At 37.0% G+C, this 20,211-nt stretch overlaps 2 protein-coding genes across 12 annotated transcripts in view; both read right to left on the bottom strand.

Annotated features, from left to right (window-relative positions):
* Window positions 1–177: 177 nt before the first annotated feature.
* LOC112576585 (AN1-type zinc finger protein 1-like) overlaps window positions 178–20,211 on the bottom strand; it is a 20,191-nt gene continuing 157 nt past the window's right edge. Inside the window, exons 1-9 of one of the 11 annotated variants that reach the window (XM_025259152.1) lie at window positions 9,773–9,924; window positions 8,786–8,888; window positions 5,916–5,958; window positions 5,182–5,221; window positions 3,590–3,717; window positions 3,118–3,209; window positions 2,416–2,606; window positions 803–883; window positions 178–395 (exon numbers count right to left, since the gene is read on the bottom strand). In XM_025259152.1, coding sequence (XP_025114937.1) covers window positions 219–395; window positions 803–883; window positions 2,416–2,606; window positions 3,118–3,209; window positions 3,590–3,717; window positions 5,182–5,221; window positions 5,916–5,958; window positions 8,786–8,843 — 810 coding nt within the window. In that variant the 5' untranslated portion in view covers window positions 8,844–8,888; window positions 9,773–9,924 and the 3' untranslated portion in view covers window positions 178–218. The other 10 variants (XM_025259159.1, XM_025259155.1, XM_025259162.1 and 7 more) reach the window with 10 other exon arrangements.
* LOC112576579 (zinc finger protein 652-like) lies at window positions 12,551–20,180 on the bottom strand. Its single transcript, XM_025259143.1, has one exon. The coding sequence runs from the start codon at window positions 19,788–19,790 to the stop codon at window positions 17,505–17,507; it is 2,286 nt and encodes a 761-aa protein (XP_025114928.1). The 5' UTR covers window positions 19,791–20,180; the 3' UTR covers window positions 12,551–17,504.

Raw genomic sequence — 20,211 nt, 5'->3', positions numbered from 1 at the left:
ACTTTGCAATGGCAACATCATGGTCCATTCGAGTGGCAGTGATCACTGATTATTTTGCCATCAGTATTGATAAACCACATAATGTATTACAAACAGAAATTTTTGAGTCACTGCTTCCAGTGAGTTTTGTTTGAACACAAGATCTAAAAAATCACACACACAAACCATGAACTACGATTTTCACAAGAATATAAACTTTATTCCCAAGATGAATTTCTTTACTTTTGTCCTGAATCATACAAATGGGTATCTGGAAGAACAAGTAAGTCTGCAGGTACAGTTTCCATGATCAATGAACCTCCATTAAACACTCCTTGGTCTCCATCTAACAAATCAGCCAAAACTTGGTCACTTGATAACACCTTGCCATTGTCTTGAATGAAAAGACGCAATTTCTGAAACAAAACATAATGCAAAACGTTTGTGTGGTTTTTTAAAGGAAATAATAACTGAAATATATTTAAAACACTTTTCTTGCACATTAAGATTTTATGCATACTGCATGCATCATAATTATTAGCTTTTTATGCAGCTTAATCTGTTGTACTTCAATAAAGTACTCACACCTGTTCCATCAGCAGCAGCTTACTCACAGCATACATTACAAAATTTCAAAGAATCTGTTCTTTAAGGCCTCCTTCTCCCCTCTTCTTTTTCCATCTCAGTAACAGATTTAATGGGAGATTCAAGAACAAACCTTTTGAGTTAGTTTTGCCCTTTTTATTAAATAGCACTGTTTACTGCATATGCATGTAACTAAATTGGAATTGTAGTCTTTAATATATCTTTGTAAACATCCCACCATATTGGAGGAAGTGTTGTTTAGATTTGTGATGCCAGCTTTGTCAGCAATCAGATCAGTTATACGACCAACAGTCCACCTCTGCAATTAAAGTTCAACATGTGCAAATATTATTGGCAGAAAAATAAAGGGAGCATATGCTGCTTTAATCGCTCCTAACTTTTATCTTTAATTTTACCATGTGGAAACTTCAACACCCTCAAATCTCTTTAACATTTTCATGAAGCCATCGCTCATTTTCTCCCTTCCATTATCGTACTATGCTGTATAAAATATTAAAAAAGCCCAAACTTTGAACACAACTGTAGGTGGCAATAAAAACAGAATGACTGGTGTATCAGGGTTACATGTGTTCATGGGCTGGATAAGGAGTGACACTGATTTATCAAAATCATCTGACTGCAAAGCATCACTGACAAATCATATTTTTATGCTTCAATGTGTGATTCACTAAGCCAATGCTGTCCATGGTTTCATAAGGCTATGACACTCTTATTCTGCCTAATGATGATCTCTAAATATGAATACATGTCAATATTGGTTGAAAACACCATCAAGAACTGTTTTAAGTGCTTGACGTTGGGCTGAAGGATAGTGTTGAAATTATAAAGTCAACACAACAAGTATATAATTTTGTTAAACTACTGGACAGCGTAATCAGAAAATTACAAAATCTTCATACTGCCACACACCACTCTGTTCCAAATGCTAAAAAATCAACAAAACAAGAGTTCTACTTCAGATCATTTTTACTTTAGAAATAGATCATTTTTGAAAAATTTATTTCAGTGTTTATATGCTACACTTGACATCCTTAAATAAGGATCCTTGACATCCTTAAGTCTATCCTGGTATGCCAGGACTATAAATATCACCCCAACAGCTTTCTTGTTCGGAAACCATCAGCTTTTCTTGTGTGTTCTTTTCTTTGTTTTCTCAGCGTCTATGTTTTAAAAATGTCTTATGATCAGCTTGCCTGCATTAGATTAAGCACTATTTTACTTACATTCCATGCAAACTCACTTATTTGTTTTAATGGTCTGTTGTTCATCGTCCCAGTATTAATAAGAGGTTGACATTTTTCATCACCGCATAACCTAATTGAAAATTCCATCAGGTACCTGATACTGTTCAGTTTTTATATATTTTTCAATAAAAACACCTGGAATCTGTTTTATTATATGTCAAAGTATGCAAATACGGTGTTATCTTGAATTTGACCACGACACCCCAAAACTACTATTTCCTGAGGCACTGTGTACCTCATTTCACACTGTAATGTCTAATACTTGAATTTTGTCTTGAATATTTTTTATAGCCCTGTTAGTTGATTTGCATAATTTTTATTCTACTTACTGTCCGTTATGCTTACCCTATTTATTTGATTTTGATATTCTCTGTTCTTGACACCTCTTTTAAATATAAACAAAAATACTTCTAAATTACCTCTCATTGCCTGAGGCAGTGAATGTATTGGGAACAAAACTGAAAAGTGAACTTTAAAAAGTTTCTTTGAAGTACAATGACAGCCACATCATTACCCTTATGAACTGATGAAAGAACAAAAATTAAAGTTTAAAGAAGTGGGAGAAACAAGGGAAACTGCTGCATACCTTCGAGAAAAATAGAGCTTTTGGGGGATGACCATGTGACAGCGGCATGAAGACTAAGAAAAAAACTCGCTCCGTCTCAGGTATACTACAGTCACCATTTGCTTGGGCCTTCAGCTTCATCAGTGCAACTTTAGCTGCCATTTCTCTTGATCTAGCAGTCTTAAAAGATTTTTTCTGTCCTTTACATTGTCCTTTAAGGAAAAAAAAAAAAAGAAGCAAATTATGACATTTCTGACCTATAATTTTTATGGGAAAGTCTGCTAGCTAGTCTTTGTGATTTGGTGAATGAAGGGACTTGTGCTGGCACATGCCGTCTGCATGAAGCATATATGTTGTGACAGTTTGTTTTGATCATTTGTTGTTTTAGGTGAATGAATAACTGGTGATATTTATGTCACTTTTATTATTGATAAGATATGAACTAGCCAGCAACATTTTTGATAGATTTTGTCAGGTTCTGTTTATGAGGTGTGTCTAAAATATAATCCTTCCAGCAGTGTATACCCACGTAGTTCGTTGTTTGGAAGTGAAATAAATTGCAACACCAGTCCCGTTATTTTTCAGACATGCCTTGTAGACTTAATTTCTTTGTTGTAAAATTCTTTTACCTCCTTATTGACCTCATGGAGAAAAATCTCTATTGTTGCACAAACAAAAACTGTAAAAAAAAGCAGATTACAAGCATATATAACAGGAGCTGACCTAATATTTGTGAGACACGCTGTGGTGCTGTAGCTGTAGAGTCTAGTTCCTTTTTAATTTGGCTGCATATATGATCCTGTTGATGTCGATGGCTGAAAATAAAAGGAGAAAAAGGTGGTGACATTACCTATCAGCCTCATGTTAGACTGAAGATCTTGTGCAATAAGATAAAGCCCACATGTACATGCCTTACCACTGTCAGGAAACTCTATTCAAAGCAGACAATAAAAATAAAAGAGTGATTTGCAGGGAGAATTTAAAATAACTCCACTGTCAAGAACTAAATGTTGTATGAACATATGGAATAATTATGAAAATTTCACTGAATAAGACCCAGTTTGAAACGTGAATCCCGCACAGTGTAATATTTAATAGGCAGCCAAATCATGACTTCAGTTAATGATAAAAATAAAAAAGGAATCTGTCGCAAAACAGGACAACAAATGATCTATTAAAAATGCTCTTTTAATACCTCAAGCAGAAGTTAAGATGACAGTGCTCACATAGAACTGGAACAAGCTCTCTTTTAGGGCAGCCTGGTAGATTACAATTATAAGCAGGGCATCCTGTGTACTGCCCTGATGAACTTACCAACAAGCTCTGGAATACAAAGAACAATGAAACAAATTATAATGACAACCTACCAAAAAATATAAATGAAAAATTGATCCGTGTGCAATACATGTATATGCACTAATACTTGTTCGGTCTTAGACAGCCTACAGGCAATTGTTTGTGTTGTGTAGAAAGAATGCTCGAGTGACTGTGTGTGGGATGCAGTGGCGTAGGAAGATGTTCGGTGTTGGGGGGGCAAACTCCCTGCTGACAGTGAACGGCGTTCGCACTCGCACGGTGATGACCGTCTCCTCTCTACGTTCCCCTACCTTTCTTCTGTTCTTTGCTCTTTGTGAGGAATTACGTCTCAAATATTGGGGGGGCAAAAGGATATTCCTGCCCCCCCTGTATTTTCCTTGGGGGGGCGGCTGCCCCCGCTGCCCCCCTGGTTCCTACGCCACTGGGATGTGAAGCACCACCATAGAGTTCCTGACATAGCAAGAGCTGAATGGTACACAGGTAGTTGATCAAGTTTAGCATGGATGTCCAGAATCTTGTGGACAAAACACTCGTTGAAGGCCTTGGGCAGAAGCAGGTGCAATGACACTGGGCAGTTGTGGCCTGTTCGTGCGACCCAATAGGTGGTTGCAAGTCCTAAACAACCTCTGAATAGATGAACAAATGCTGATGTGAGCATAAAGGAATGCAGTTTTGGCTGAATGAACAAGGTGGATGACTGGACGCTTGGCAACATTTAGCATCTGTTTATGGACAGTCAACCCAGACCTACACCACAACCTCTCAGCTCGTTGACGCTCCACCTTAGCTCTCAGATCAACACGAATGCTGGGGTACCACAGCGCGTTCGTTGGGGTGAACTTGGAGCATGGGCTTCCTGCACGGAGCAGAGAACGGTTGCAAGCCTGTCAGCAGAGGTTCAGGGGCAGAGGGCTAGTTTGGTTCCCAAGTCATTACAAAACATAGATGTGTCTATGTCACAAAGATGGCACAGATTTCGAAAGACTGGTGTCAGTGCGGGGCGAGTGGCTGACAGATCACACAAGATAATTATCTGAAGAGAGCACATTTGAGACAGTAACCATGCGTATGATATGATCAACAGGTCACCCAATCAAGAATATTATTTTTGACGTATCTGTCGGACTGTGTAGACAGACTGTCATCATAAGCAGGAAGACGATTTCTCAAAGCCAGGAGTTGGTTCCTTACACTGATTTTGAGGGCTATCTAGAATTTTTTCTGCTCTGACTTAATTAATGCATAGAAATCTCATCTGTATAGTCTAAATAGTCTGGCAGTCAAGCTAAGGTCTACTGGCTCCCTGCGTTCTAAGTTCAATATCAGCACCAAAAGTCATCTGTAGTAGAGAGAACACTATAAATGGTTATATTTTAAATTAATAAATAATAATAATGTTTTCCAATTATTTAAAGTTTGTGATAACTCGAACTAATTTTTGAAAAAATCCAAATTACAGCTGTAACTCACCTTACTGCAGTCATGGGAAACCTTGGACTGATGTTTTAAACTAGAAAAAAACATGCATTTGATGAAAACAAAATATAGAAGAATGTAATATTTTAAATCCTACCGACTCTGAAATACTTCAAACTCTTATAGAACTTTCAAGCTACGAAATCTCAGATCAGTGACCTAAGCACAACATTTATTCTTCATAGGCCAACATGTAAACCATGAAATGAAGTTAAAAGTTGAGTTAATAAAATGTAGCAATATCATTAATAAATATAAATAAATGTTTTTTCCTAACTTAATTTTGGGGGGCTTGTGGGAAGTATATGTGAATTCTCATAAACTCTTGCTTCTGACATTATTGGTGGCTGCAGAAAAATGTGAAATTTAGATTAAGCCATCAAGCAAGCCAACACAAATTGACAAACGATGAAGTTATGACTCTATACCAAAATGCAAAGACTAACTAAATTTCCCATTCTCCAAGTACCTCTGAAAAGACTGAAAATATCATTGCTTGAATGTAGTTGGTAATCTGTTCCAAATAATACTTTTCCTAACCCAAATCATCCTTCAAGTAGATACATAGCTCATGCATACAGACCACTTTGGCTTGAGGGGAGGAGGGGACAAAGGGTCTCTTCATGATGTATTTTCTCATATACAAATCTCAAAAAGATAGTGACAGTGAGGACAGTCTCCCAACTTATCAAGTTAATGCCTTTATGACTAGTCATTATATTACTTACCAGAAAAAGCAACCACATCCATCACACTGCAATGGCAGGAAATCTGCTCAAATTTATGTTAAAACTCAGAATTAATGAACTACAAAAAAAAAAGTTGTGCTTTACAATATATTGCAACATATGCTCTCAAATGTATTTATAATGGAAACCTGTCAAAACTAAACCATTCTAACAAACATTCTCATCTGAGACCCAAGGCTGATATCAAGGTAGTTACACTGGAATGCATGAAATTACCCTATTTTCAAAAAATATTAAAAGAAAACTTATGTCATAATAAGAAATATACAAATGTTCCTTCTTCAATGAATCCTGAAAGTGAATGTTTTTGTAAATCTAAAAGGAATGAGGTATGAATTTCAAGATCCTTTACACAAAAGGTTACGCAGATCATGTCCCCCTCTGATAATTTATTGCTGCAGGCAGTAGACTTGAACAGTCAAATATAAACTAGTGATGAAGATCAACTACAATACTGCATTTAATAACTACCAGGCTCTGTGTTTTGCACTTCACCTTTGGACTGCTAGCCATTGCAATTTTTATGCAGAAAGGAGCGTTGTAAAGGGAATATTTAAACTTCCTGTCAAAGTAAACTTAATAATTAATTTGTAGAGTGCATTACCTGTGTGGAGGCAAAGGACAAAAGATGAACTGTCAATCAAACAACAAAGGAGCAAGTGCATCAGCTGATGAATATAAACAAAGCATATGAATCCTGATTAAGAAATGAGGACTGAGCAAAAGAGTTTGCTTGATCATGAAAGATATTTCTTCAAGAGGTGGGTTTTGAAGCCAGATTTGGAAACCTCAAACACAGACCCAGTTCAAAGAGAAAGAAACAGAGAATACCATGTAGGGGAAGGGGGAGGGTGGTAGGTTGGAAAAGCAACTGCTAAATTCATCTTCTCTGATGCATGGCCCAGAGAGGAGGGCAAAACAAGCAGACCAAAAAGACCAACACTGCAGACAGGTATGCTGAGGCAAAGCCATGAAAACAATGGTAGCACAGTGTGGCAATCTTGTAATCAATGTGAGTTCAAACTAGTAACCAGTAAAGCTTACAGAGGAGGGGTCTGCTTTTACTTGTGGAAGACAATACAAAGGCAATATTTTGAACCCTTAGAAGCTTTGTTCAGTAGATGATTATGGAGATCAATGAGATGATCCTGCAGTAATCGAGATGAGTTCAACTCAAAAGCAGGTATGAACTTTTTGTATTGGAATCTGACAGGAAGGGGTGGACTGATCCTGCAAAGCTCAAGGCAGATGGACCAGACTGTATTGATGAAACAATGATAACTCAATAACAACGCTCAGGTCCTAATGGTCTAGGAAAGAGAGATGTTCACCTGAAAGAAACCTTAGTTTTGTCATCATTCATTTTCAGTTTCTTGCTTTACACAAGCTTTCCCATAGTCTACTGTTTGATGTTGAGCTGAGAATGAGGCAGAGGTTAGCAGCTGTGTATTATCAGCTAACATATGATGCTACTAGTCAAAGTGATTGAATGTACATAGTAAATAAAAGAGGCCCAAAAACAGAGCTTTGGGGGACCCTGTACTTCAAAGCAGTAGGTGAAGATGTGCTGCCTTCAGCTACCACTGGGTGCTATCAGTCAGGAAGAACCAGAACCAGCTCAAAAAGTGCCAGAGATACCAAAAGTAATGAAGTGCTGGGATGGATTCATCAAATGCAGCTGAAAGATCTAGACTTTATTGTAATAAGATAATCTAATGGAGATAATTGTGTGTGGCAAAGCTTCAGCTAGCATAATTATTGATTTTTTCCAACCTAATGCCTGAGTAAATAATATTGTCTGTCCCATATATGTACTTTGATTCTAAGATGCAGCCTCAAAGTGAAGACCATACAAGCATGAAAAAGTTAGAATGAGTTAATAAAGGATCATACTGTTTCAACCACTAAAACACTATAGAGCAGGGATGCACAACCTACGGCCCGCGGGCCATATCCGGCCCGCGGGCCATATCCGGCCCACGACGCGGTGCCATCCGGCCCGCGAAACTTCTGCCCACAGTGCAGGAAATCGGCATGTTAGTAATAAAAGAAGACCTTAAAAAACGAAAAAAAAGGAAGAAGAAGTATTTATCCCTACGTAGGGGCGTTTCCCAATCTTTTTTTTTTTTTTGCGATGGACGAACATTTCGATTCAATGCTTCGACTTGGTGTCTCTACGATGAGGCCGGACATTCAGAAGTTGGTTTCGGGAAAACAACTTCAAATATCCCACTAATTACTACATAATTAATGGTAAGTACAACTTGTTTCTAATAAAAAATGGTATCTGCTCTATTTTTTTTCCTTTTTGTATTTTTGCGGTGAAGTGGCCCGCGACACGGCTGTCCGAAATGGATATGGCCCGCGACACGACTGTCCGAAATGGATATGGCCCGCAGGCCGAAAAAGGTTGGGCATCACTGCTATAGAGTATGCATGTAATACTAATTTTTTTTAAATAATCCACAAAGAGCACAGAAGACAATGAAAGAGAAGACAATTCATTTTTGATGTAACTTAAATTTTATAATTCTGTTGCATATCAGCTTATGTTCTGTATAAATAACTGTTACAGAACCTTCTAGTTATGATTTAGTATTCAGCCTAATTCTACATGGTGGGCTAGAATATTCATTATTCATATTACTAAAATCACAAATATGCCCACAACTGTATATAATATCAAGTACAATCTCTTACAGCACTTGCCAAATCTGTTGATTTGTAGTGAAACTGTAGAATTAGTCTATATACAGATTGAGATGTATTTTGCCAATCAACTTTAAAACATCAAGATCATCATTAAGGTTATAACTAAGGTTACACTAATAAGGTTACTAACACCTTACCAAGTTGTCTGCATGACTCCACACTACAATGCTCACCAATCTTTGCCAGCTCTGCCATTGCGTAGTTTGGCTATCTTGTTTAATAAAACTGCCTTCCCAACGCCTGAAAAAATTTTAAGTAAAAATTATACTGAAGACAAAGGATAGTCATATTCAATATCTGTGCAGCAAATAAAACTGAAACATGAGTGTAAACAGACTTTCACATTTGCCTATATCTTACAAACTTACATATAGTAACATATTAATATGACTTTACCAGTATATGCATCAACACAATTTACACAGTACTTTTTTTGTCAAATGCAATTTTGATTCTTGTATTTGCTTACCTGTATGCTTTTAAAGCCTGTTGATTATATTTTTAGTGAATGAATGTATGTTATAGCATGTCATTGTTAGTGCTTAACATTTAATTGTTTCCTGAATTGTTGGTCAGCCCAGAATTATCAGCGATCGCTAACTGTTTTGATTATGATGCTGCGCGATTTATGGTTAAGGAGCTGGAAAATGTTAGATGTATGGGCTAAACATTTGGCATGAGACTGACCGATCTGTTTCAAAATTAGTTGATACCAATTAATTCTTCTCTTGTACTTCGATCGGCTATTGTATCCATTTCTGTAAATCGTACCTGCGTTGTGCATGCACTAATTTAAACTTCGTCTGCTCCTTATAGACGAATGTATGGTGTTTTGAACAGATTTGCTCATATGTAATTTTTAAAAATATTTTCATGTCTTGACATCGGAAAGGTTTATTCAACTTCCACTGATAAAAATAATGCTAAAAATATATCATTCCAGATAAACACGCAGTTATACTTCATTGTAAGATTCGTCTGTCGAAGCATGTCCGTAGTCGAACCGACCACGACCCTGAGTCAATTCGACCACCGAATACCTAAATTACTATCCAATGCAATGACATTTCTCGCTGAATGTATACAAAATTAAATATTTTTTCTATAAAAATAAGGTAATTTACGTAGATCGACTGTCGTTGCTATCAAATGACAAGTAGATGCTGTTAGATATGGGTCTGTCAAAGATAAACCTGCTTGCAGACGATTTTCCCAGTTAACTACTAAAACGAGGCTGGTGTGTAGTCACATCATGGTCACACATCATGAACGTGGGGATATAATCATATTATTTAGGCTCGCCGAGACTAACAACTGAGAACTTCGCAAGAGGCTAAGGCAGCTAAGCGTTGGTCTCGGCAGACAGTCCAACATTCCACTATACACGTCCGTGAATATGCAATTCTTACATGCAGGCTTGACGAGACTGGGAGACAAGGGGGTCTGGCCTTGGTCAGCGGATTGTTTTCCTTTTTTTAAAAAGAAAGGTGGACATTATATACCCACATTCTGGGGATTTTTTCTGTGAAGCGGGGTACTACAGGTTTGATTCTCTATCGTCAGTTTTCCTCATTTACTAACCATGCACTCAGGTGTAAACAACTGATCCATGTTCAAGTAGTGATGTACACCCTAGTGCACGTGTCCTAATGTTTGCAGTCTATATTACATTACTGAATGAAATGTAGACATTGACAATCGAATTGGATATACCAGATTTATTTTTTTTTTTAATTGTGAAAGCAATCAATACAAACTTGTCATTGGACAAAAGCAGTGTGATGCATTCACTTCTCTTGCACGTCAGAAAAAGAAGATATAAAACGGTGGCATTGCAGTAAACTATCATATAAAAAACAAATCTTAAAACAATTAAGAAAGTTGGGTGTAAAAGATTCACTTTCAATGAAGAGCACTTATTAAGTGGCATAATTCCGCTGCGCGGATAGTCGACGGCCCTGCCTACATGAGCGATAGAACTATTCCTAGATTACGCATAGCATTGCACAGGCCTACGGCTCATGACTACGCGTTACTATTTGCGTTACATGGTTCATCCTCAAACTAAAGATTATCTCCTTTGTCTTTGAAGCATTTATGTCAAGGAAATGTTAGCCACACCCGTGTACAGCCAGAAAAGCACCACTATGTAAATGTTCATTATCATACAAGACTGACAGCAAGGCAGTGTCATCAGCAAATTTTATAAGAAATCTCCTATCCGTAGTGCTTTTACACAAGCTCGTATGAACAGTAATGGGGACAAGCACCAGCCTTGAGGGGAACCTGTACAGATGTCACGAGGATATGTTGCGATTAATGGAAGCTCGATTTTGGCGGCTTTTTTGTTTGTTAAAAGTCCAGGATCCAGAGAATTGGTGGAATAGATATGGAAGTCTCAAACTATACTCTCTACTAACAAACGAAGCTGCAAGGCGTTAGAAGAATAATCAGGAAAGAGCTAGAAGCTTGGAATGTTTCTCCAGATTTTGGTTCAGAGTGTTTAGCGGTAAACAGCTTAACATCTATGTACTTTCAATGAAGGTTCGTGTTAACATCATCTACACCTCAACTGTAGTGGGGCAAACTATTAACTAACAGCAGTCATAACCTCGCTCCTGACAATTCTTTCAAGTTTTCATGCTAAGGGACTTAAGAGCAACTGGTCTGAAGTTGGGTATGGTGGGCCTAGTGGTTTTAGGGACAGGCACAATGTGTGAAGGTTTCCAGATATCGGGAATGTGGCCGGAATCTACAGACAGCTGAAATAGATGGTTGTAAAAATCCACTTACATTGTTAGGCACAGTAATGCAGGTTATGTACATGGTTCCAGTCTGGACCGGCAGCCTTTTTATCATTATGCCATATAGCAGGTCAGTCACAGCTGGGCAGCCACCAACCAGTGCTATCTTAGCTTGGTGGAATCAACTCATGTATAGAACACAGATTTCAAAAACTGTCTCGGAAAACGCTTTAGGACCCATGTGCTGCTAAGGATGTGTGTACTCAGTCCAGCTTCAATGCATGTAGAAGGTAAAGCGTGTATATATAATTTTACTTTCAATGCGTGTTAACATGTACTGTTGTAATTATGCTTGTCAAATGGTGTGCAGTTGGTGTCACCTTTCATACTAGAGCTTCTTACTGAGCATACTGGGTGGCTTGGTGTAGTTTCATCATTTTTGTAAATTATTTTAATAAATCCATAACCCAGTTATTGCAGTTTGATTTTTTTCTTTCCTAATTAAAGACTTCAAGTGGCATAGAAAATGGGTTGGTTTACTAGCTAAATAATTGCTTCTGATATTTTAAGTGTCCACAGGATCCCATCTGGAATCAGCCACCTGTGATCAAGCTTATCGATTGTCAATTCCTATAATGTTTGCTGGCTTCTGTTGACAAATTTAATGGCCTACTTTGTAACATGTTCTTAACTGTTATTGTTCTTCCTAGAAAAAAAAAAAGCACACTATAACAGCAATTAAATCCCATGCTGACCTTCAGAGGGTAGTTTCCCCCTCCTGAAAGGTAAATGTTACTATAGACTAGGTACTATAAAGTCAATGTAAGTAGTTCACCATGAGTCAGGAACAATTTGTGGAAGACTGCATCCACCCCTTTAGGTCTGCCACCTTTACCTTCCCAGATACCATTGGCTAGGTGGAAAGGTATATCGGGTAAAGGGATATTGGGGGAATATCCAGCCACAGGCTTGGGCCTCTGAGCGGTAACTTTCTATTCCAAAGTCGAGAGCACTAAGCAACAGGATTGGTGCCTCCCCCCTTTTCTGTTGCAAAAACTCAATTCAGGAAAATAAAGCACAAAAAAAACCTAGCTCATGAAGCATGTCTGACATGAAAATAATGTATCCCACTACCACAAAGAAATATTTGAACACAACGCAGGTGAAGATTTTTAATGAAAACTCAGACATCACTATAAGCTTCTGTACGAATACATGAACCATTTAATATATACTTTTAACACAATTTCTTGACAACTTTAGTTTCCGATGTCCATTGATATGCACTATGATCTAATGTAGCTGAAATATTTTTTCAACTGACCATGTAGGTACCTATACAACTACAGTACACAAAAGGATTATGACAAGAAGACTTCAGTCTTAATTACAAGTGTACATACACCAACAGCTGCTTAAACTTTTTCTCTTTCACATTTCTGTTAGTTTAATCTTATTTTAAGGATAACATACAACTTCCTTTATCATTTGAGGCACCCTCTGTGACTAAGAGATTTCTCACAATATTTAAATACATGCGATCAAAATATGCCTTGCCTTGACATAATGTATATTGTCCAAGTGGCATGGCTTTACAATATAAACTGCCAAAAAAAAAAAAAAGTAAATATATATATGAAATATACTTTTAATATATCATGTCTATTAATTTACAAACACCATGTGCCTAATCTGCCAGTTTTTCTTCATTTTAACATTAACAAGGTGCACACACACACACAAAAAAGAAAACTACTGAAGTAATTTGCACTAAAAAGGGTATATTTTTGTTACTAAAATTGTTAAAAGAATAGCTTATTTTTGGAAGTCTTCTGAGGATATTGTTGACTAGAATAAACTGAATATCATGTTCAAATGTTTTCACACTAAGCAAAAGAAAAGCCATGCATAAATTTGAGACTGACAGTGTATCATATGGCATCTGATTATTTCAATATTTCCTGTAGCATGGCAAACTGTCTTCTGCTTTTAGCCCCAATAAGTATGTGGATGAATCAATAAAAATATTAGACTAAAAAACGAAAACCACTTAAATTGAAACATTAATCAAAATTTACTTCAGCAGCATAAACAAAGGGTGTTGAGCTATATATCTAAGTGCTTAGTCACAATAAATTTAGAAACATCTGTTTGCTAATTTCAAAACAAAAGATCTGAGAAAATAAAAGTATGCAGTTCTATGCATGCTATAGGATTAAAAGACAACAGCTATTCTTTTGTGTATGTGGTTTAGAGGATTTACAGTGGACTTCTTGTGCAGTTAAATGTTAGACAACACAAATTCAACACAGATTTTCATCTGATACTGTCCTGTGATTTCTAAAATTTTATGTACACATTTAATGGTTAATGGTAGTGGATAGCTGAGCGGTTAGAGCGCTGGCGTCAGAACTGTTTAATATCCGATTAGCACAGTAAACTTCCTCCAGCTGACCCAGCTGGCGGGAATGGGTACCTGACTCCATAGAAGTCTGGGGAAGGTAAGGCAGCAAAGGAGAGGAGATGAGCACTGCCCTTACGTAAAGCTGGCCCCGAGAAGAGTGGTCTCTAACATCTCACCCCCCTGACAACCTCAAAAGGTTTGGGGATGATCTTTACCTTTACTCAATGGTTAATACTGTACTATCATTTCAAGACACGTACAGCTTTATGCAAAAAAGCATTTCTTTGGCTCTGAACATAAGCAATATAAAATTCTTTAGGGTGCAGCTGTAGGTTTTGTAGGTCATCTGTACAAGTTTCAGAAAACAATCTCATAATAATTCTGTTTAGTAAGATTACGAAATGTGATAGATTTTGCTCACTTCTGCTTTAAGAATGCAACTGCTGACCTTGTATTATTTACTCTGTATTGTCAACCTTACATGATGCATTAAACAAAAGCACATGAGACTGAAATCCTGCAGTGAAAACTGTAATCTGAACTTCAAAGCAATTTCTGACCATTTTGCTTCTCTTCATGCCCATATTGTACACTCCCATCATGCATGAACACATGCACTCACATAAAGAATGAGAGAAAGTAATCCATCATGCCATTGACACATATTTTACACTTCTGTATTTTCCTACAAGAGGAAATGGCAATGACACATTTGCATCAAGCAACTTGCACTATACTAGACAAGCTCATGCTATTTAAGAAAACTTCCAGTGTCAACCAGACAACTTTTCAAAATCAGAAAAAATGGCTCACACCACATAAATACTATAGACTGTATTGGTCTTAATATGTATCTTTATGTTTGATTTATTAGTATCTTTAAATTTTTCTGAGAACAGGCATCATAGAACAGATCTTATATCACACTAGCACAGTATAAGAAAAACATTACCTTCAATGGTGAGTACTAAATACATGTTTCCATTGTAATATCACCTCTATTATATGCAAGAGCTAGATATCCAGTTTCTGGTAATATAATCATTAAAGGTTTTTGAAAAAGTCCATATGAAAGAAAAACCAATCAGGAAAAAAACAACAACAAAGAATGAATTACAATGTTACCCCTCCCTCCCTCAATTATAAAAAGATTCGTTAAACAGAGATGAAAGATGGAAGAACACTAGAGAGAGACAGAGAGTGAAAAGAAGGGTGGGGAAGTAATTCAATTCTGCATCAATATGCGAGCTAAAATCATGGTTGTCTGCTTATTCCGGTAAAGGATAACTCAATTATCAAAACAAAATTAAGCTCTAAGTTGCTGACACTTTACAGAATATCTTTTTCAAGAGCATAAGGTTTATTTTTTCTCCTACCATCATTTATAACAGCAAACAAAAAAAAAAATAAGCAAACAAAATATCTTTCCAAATTCAGGTAAGAAGCACAATGTTTAAAGGTTTGCATGACATAAATGGAACAGAATTTTTTTACTCCTAACCTTAATCTTCTGTATCTTTTAATGAACTAAACCCACTCAATAATTTTTCACTCTGTTTAGCCTTTGATCATATAGATGTTACTCTACTATATCTACTAAGATTTGGTGCAATTGTTACCATTCAGTTATGAGCTAATTGCATGTTTTTTTAAAAAAACCCTAAACAAAGCATGTTGCATGTTATCATATTCAAACTTGCAATATTTTAACTTTTTTTAATGCAAGAAAACCCCTAACTGTGGTATAAGCTTTATAACAAAATGAGAAAATCACCTTAACAGTGCTCTTCTTTAAACTAGTTTATGTCTAGCAAAACACTTAAATTATTATAGTATATCTCATGATGTCCCCTCATTATTAAATATTCTTTGTGTTGCTTGTTTTCTGAAAAGTACTGATAAAAGTTTTTTTTAATTAACTCAGAATTGGTTAGGCATCATTCAAAACAACCCATTTTTTTTCTAGTAATAGTATCTCTATCAAAGCAGGAAAACTTCTAAGGTGCAGTAGATCCATGTCACAAGAGCCAAAGAAATCAAATGCCAAAAGACTTTCTGTTATATCAAAAGGAACATAGGTGAGTATTTATAAACACCCATTTAACAGATGAATAATATATTCTTTTCAAAAGATGCCAAAGTTAAAGGAAAGAAACTTTTCACAAATTTGTAACATGGTCAAGGATTTTACCAAGATTGTTTTCTCTCTGTCCCACCAAAAGCACCTCAGTGACTTCACAAAACTTAAAGTGACTTAAAATTCAATTGAAGAGATATTTTTAAAATGTTATCTCCTGACTAAAATTCTTGAAGTTACAAGAGAAGGCCATAGTCATACTTTTAATCCACATAAAGCAACAGCTAAAAAGAATTTATGTACAACACTTCACTAGGTAAGCTTGTTGCCCGAAGAACAGGACAGGCCATGAAATAGCAGACACAATGAGCAAAGAAAACATTTTTTATAATGAAACTGCTTTTCAAACCATACACACATGGGTGCTTAAGAAAAAAAATAGTCACATGGTATAAAAGCAAAGAATGTGCATTAAAAGGAAATAAAGTTAAAGTCTTTATTAGATGTTTATTGATCCAGTCTTTGGAAACTTTGAGCTATTCAGTAAGATTCTCTTTCTCCTCCAGTTCATATATTCATAGCATAAACAACAATCAGGCAAGCAAATGAAAATGTCTAAGGCAAAAGCATTTTGTAGGAATATCAATAAAATATCTGCAGTTTTCAAAACTGGAAATACTCCAAGAGTCTGGGATGTTGAGGCATGTGGATATACTGTAAGCATCATAAGGCATGCATCACCATATTACATACAGCTGCTTCACTTGCACTACTGGACATCAAATGCATATGCTGAGTTGTAAATCACTCTATGTCTGAAGCTAGCATAAGCAGAATAGTGTCTGATTCATTACTAAGCTACTATTCTAATTCTAGGAATAAATGCAAGTGTATTTTATCAAACACTTTCCTGTAATAATTAAATTTGTTGAGTGCATTTCCCCACACAGAGGCAGGCTCAAGTCTTAATGTTTACAGTAATTGGATAAACTTTTCAGATACAAGCTTTATACATTTGTCCTAAAATAACATACCTACATGACTGTATGCAAGTGGACATGTATGAATACGTATAGGCTGCTTGAAAGCAAATGGATATATACATATCCTGATGCTCTCTTCTGATCCATCTTAAAGATATGATGCAAACGATCACTTTAAAATCATAATGCATAAAACATCATAAACAAAAAAATGAATTTTGTAAACTAATGCCCCAAGCATTGTGCTCTAACAGTTTTTTGAAACTACAGGGCTGCTTCCTTAAACTTATACAAAAATGTATATAAATTATTATTTTGCATTGGTGTTCTCTTAATTAATAATGTCAATTCATCAGAACAATTATGGGGAAAAATTACTGGCATCAAAATTACCAGGAATATGCATGTGCAAAAAAAAAAAAGCACTAGCATATTTCTGTTGCCCTTGTGCAAGTATTTCCTTCCATAAATAAATGTTATAAATAACTTCTGCATCTCATAAGCATTGTATGATATACGCATATGTATTCTCATTATTCTGATGTAGTTTTATGCATGTTTCTCTTGTTCTTTTTTACATATGATTTGATAAGGAAACAGTTTGCCAGCAATCTAGTAAATACACACCATGCAATTGAAAAAACAAAATTAAGGGCTAAAAGATACCGAGTCTACACCTGGCGATGCAATATCCTGACCCAGAGCACATCTTAACTCTACACCGCTGACTGGCACATTACCATGCGATAATCGAGCATCCATTGCTCCAAGAGACATCATATCTGGAACAAAACTTGCAGGAAGGCGCAAGTTACCACCACCACCACGGCTGTTCATTGTTTCCTGTGCAGCTGCAAGAACATTTCTGAGTTCTAAACCACTGTTAGTCATAATGTCTCCAAGATAACCACTGCGGGAAATGACTTCTCTCCCTGCTGACACTGCTGTGTGCACTAGTGCACTTGAACTACGTACATCTACAGCTCGCATATCCATAGCTCGCATGTTGACAGCTCCTCTCTCTATTGTATGCATATCTACCCCTCGGTTATCCATGTTACCAGACGAGGCATTTGAAGCCACTTTGTGGGATATATTCTCTGAATCAGCTGAGTGTCTTATTTGACCAGATTTATTGCCAATTCTATCATGATTTAAAGCTCTTGAGCTAGCATGGGTAGATGCACTAGAGTCTGGAACTGATGGTGGTCTGGAATCAAATCCTACAGAAGTCATTGCCTCATGATGGACAAAAGCATACCTGGGATCAACTGAAGTAGGATCTTGACGCTGCAATACATGAGGCTTGTCGTATGCATATGTTGGTGGTCTATCAATGTATGGTTCACCATATGGTCCATATCTTTCTACTGTTGGTCCAAGAACTGTGAAAGTCTGCACTGCTGTATCAACATAAGTTTTCTTGTTGGGTCCTACTATAAGAGGGTTACTTGGCTTTGATCTTATTTGCAAAGATAATGGCAAATTATGTCTCTTTTTGTGAGTTCTTAGTCCTGTAGCATGAGCAAAACTTTTGCTGCAATGGTCACAGTTGTAAGGTTTATCACTGGAGTGTGTACGCTCATGCTGTCGCAAATTACCTTTCTCTGCAAAGCGTTTGTCACAGATAGAGCATACATATGGCTTTTCCCCTGTATGTATACGGGTATGTAACACCAGCTTAGCTTCTTGTATGAATCCTCGACCACATTGTGTACAAACAAATGGTTTCACATCACCCAAGTGTTTCATTTTGTGACGCTTCAACTGGTAAGAATGACAAAAAGTTTCACCACATTCTCGACACAAGTAGGGAGTCTCACGAGTATGAGTCCGCCTATGTTTTTCCAGGTTTCCCTTTTCTGCAAATGCTCTGTCACAAATGTGACACTTGTATGGTTTTTCACCAGTGTGAGTTCTTTCATGCAGCTTAAGTTTGGCAAAACATGCAAATTTCTTGCCACAGTGACACATAAATGGCATTCTTTTAATTTCTGTATGTTCAAAAGTATCATTACTTGTGCCTGCATCCAATGTTTCTTTTTGATCAATTTCTGCTTCTACTTGAATTAATTCTGCATTAGTACGCTGCTGAGGAATTCCAGATCCACTAACTTCGGCTGCATGACTTTTCATATGATTTGAGAGGCTGCCACTATGAATAAATTCCTTGTGACAAATTTGGCATTTGTACAGCTTTTCACCAGTGTGAATGCGAACATGCTGTTGTAAATGTGACCTATGTGAAAATGCTTTCCCACATTCTGTGCATTTGTGAGACCCTACTGCATGTTCTGCCCTGCGGTGAGCACGCAAGCCATCTCTCTTAGCAAACACTTCTCCACAGCTCTTGCACTTATGAATGCCACCCTTATTGCCTATTTTGGTAGTGACCAGGTTTTGCACTGGCAATTGAGACTGATTCTCAATTGGCCCATTATCCTCAGCAGGTTGGTGCCAGGTGCTGGCACTAGTGGCTGAGCTGGTTAAAGTGGCACTGTTAGGTCTTGATGTCAACTGATCTTGCTGAGCTTCCCCTTTTCTGCAGGCCACTAATCCAAGCACTCCAGGATCAAATGATGACTGAATGGCTGCTGCAGTATCAGGATGAAGTGTCTGCATTATAGGGAATGCTCCTGGTGTCATACCACTGTAAACTGATGATGCATGCATCGCCCAGTCATTGTGTCTGGTTGTAAAGTTCTTGTAGCCCGAGCTCAAGACATTGGATGTGGTCGGACTATGCTGGTAATTCTGACTACTTGAGTGCATTCCAAAAGCAAATCCTGATGGATACACTTGTGACTGATTCCAATCATTAGGCTTGTCATTAACATTTTTCTCAAGTGTGTTACCAACATTAGAACTCAGATCTGTTCCATTGGTAGAAGGAATATTTGAGCTTGAAACTGCATTTCCAGATATTACATCCATAATTTAATAATGAACACTGCACTTCTGCCTTGAGGTCAAGATAGCAAGGCAAATTGTAACAATGCGCACTCACGTAAATCAAAATCCGGAATATCTGAGAACACGGAATCTTTTGTCAGTCAGAGGACAAAACCAATCACACCGAAGCATAAAAAACTTCATACATCCGCATACCAACAGGCCTCCGATGCCAGACGTTGGACGAATAATTTGAATGCACCATAGCCTATATCGTGAAAGTAAAACTGCACTATTTTAAAATGAAAGTTGATTAATCAAAAAATTGCGCTAAATTCTGCGTATCATTCAGAAGATATTTATACACGACTAAATTCAACACTCCAATCCAGCAATGAACAATGATTTTTAGCGGCCGACGTCAAAGCGGAAGTTCGTATTTGAATGACCTTGCCCTCCAAAC

Source organism: Pomacea canaliculata, linkage group LG12, assembly GCF_003073045.1.
Source record: "Pomacea canaliculata isolate SZHN2017 linkage group LG12, ASM307304v1, whole genome shotgun sequence".
NCBI classification, from domain to species: domain Eukaryota; kingdom Metazoa; phylum Mollusca; class Gastropoda; order Architaenioglossa; family Ampullariidae; genus Pomacea; species Pomacea canaliculata.
The sequence above is the reverse complement of the archived record's forward strand: the minus strand, read 5'-3'. Positions and strand labels throughout refer to the sequence as shown.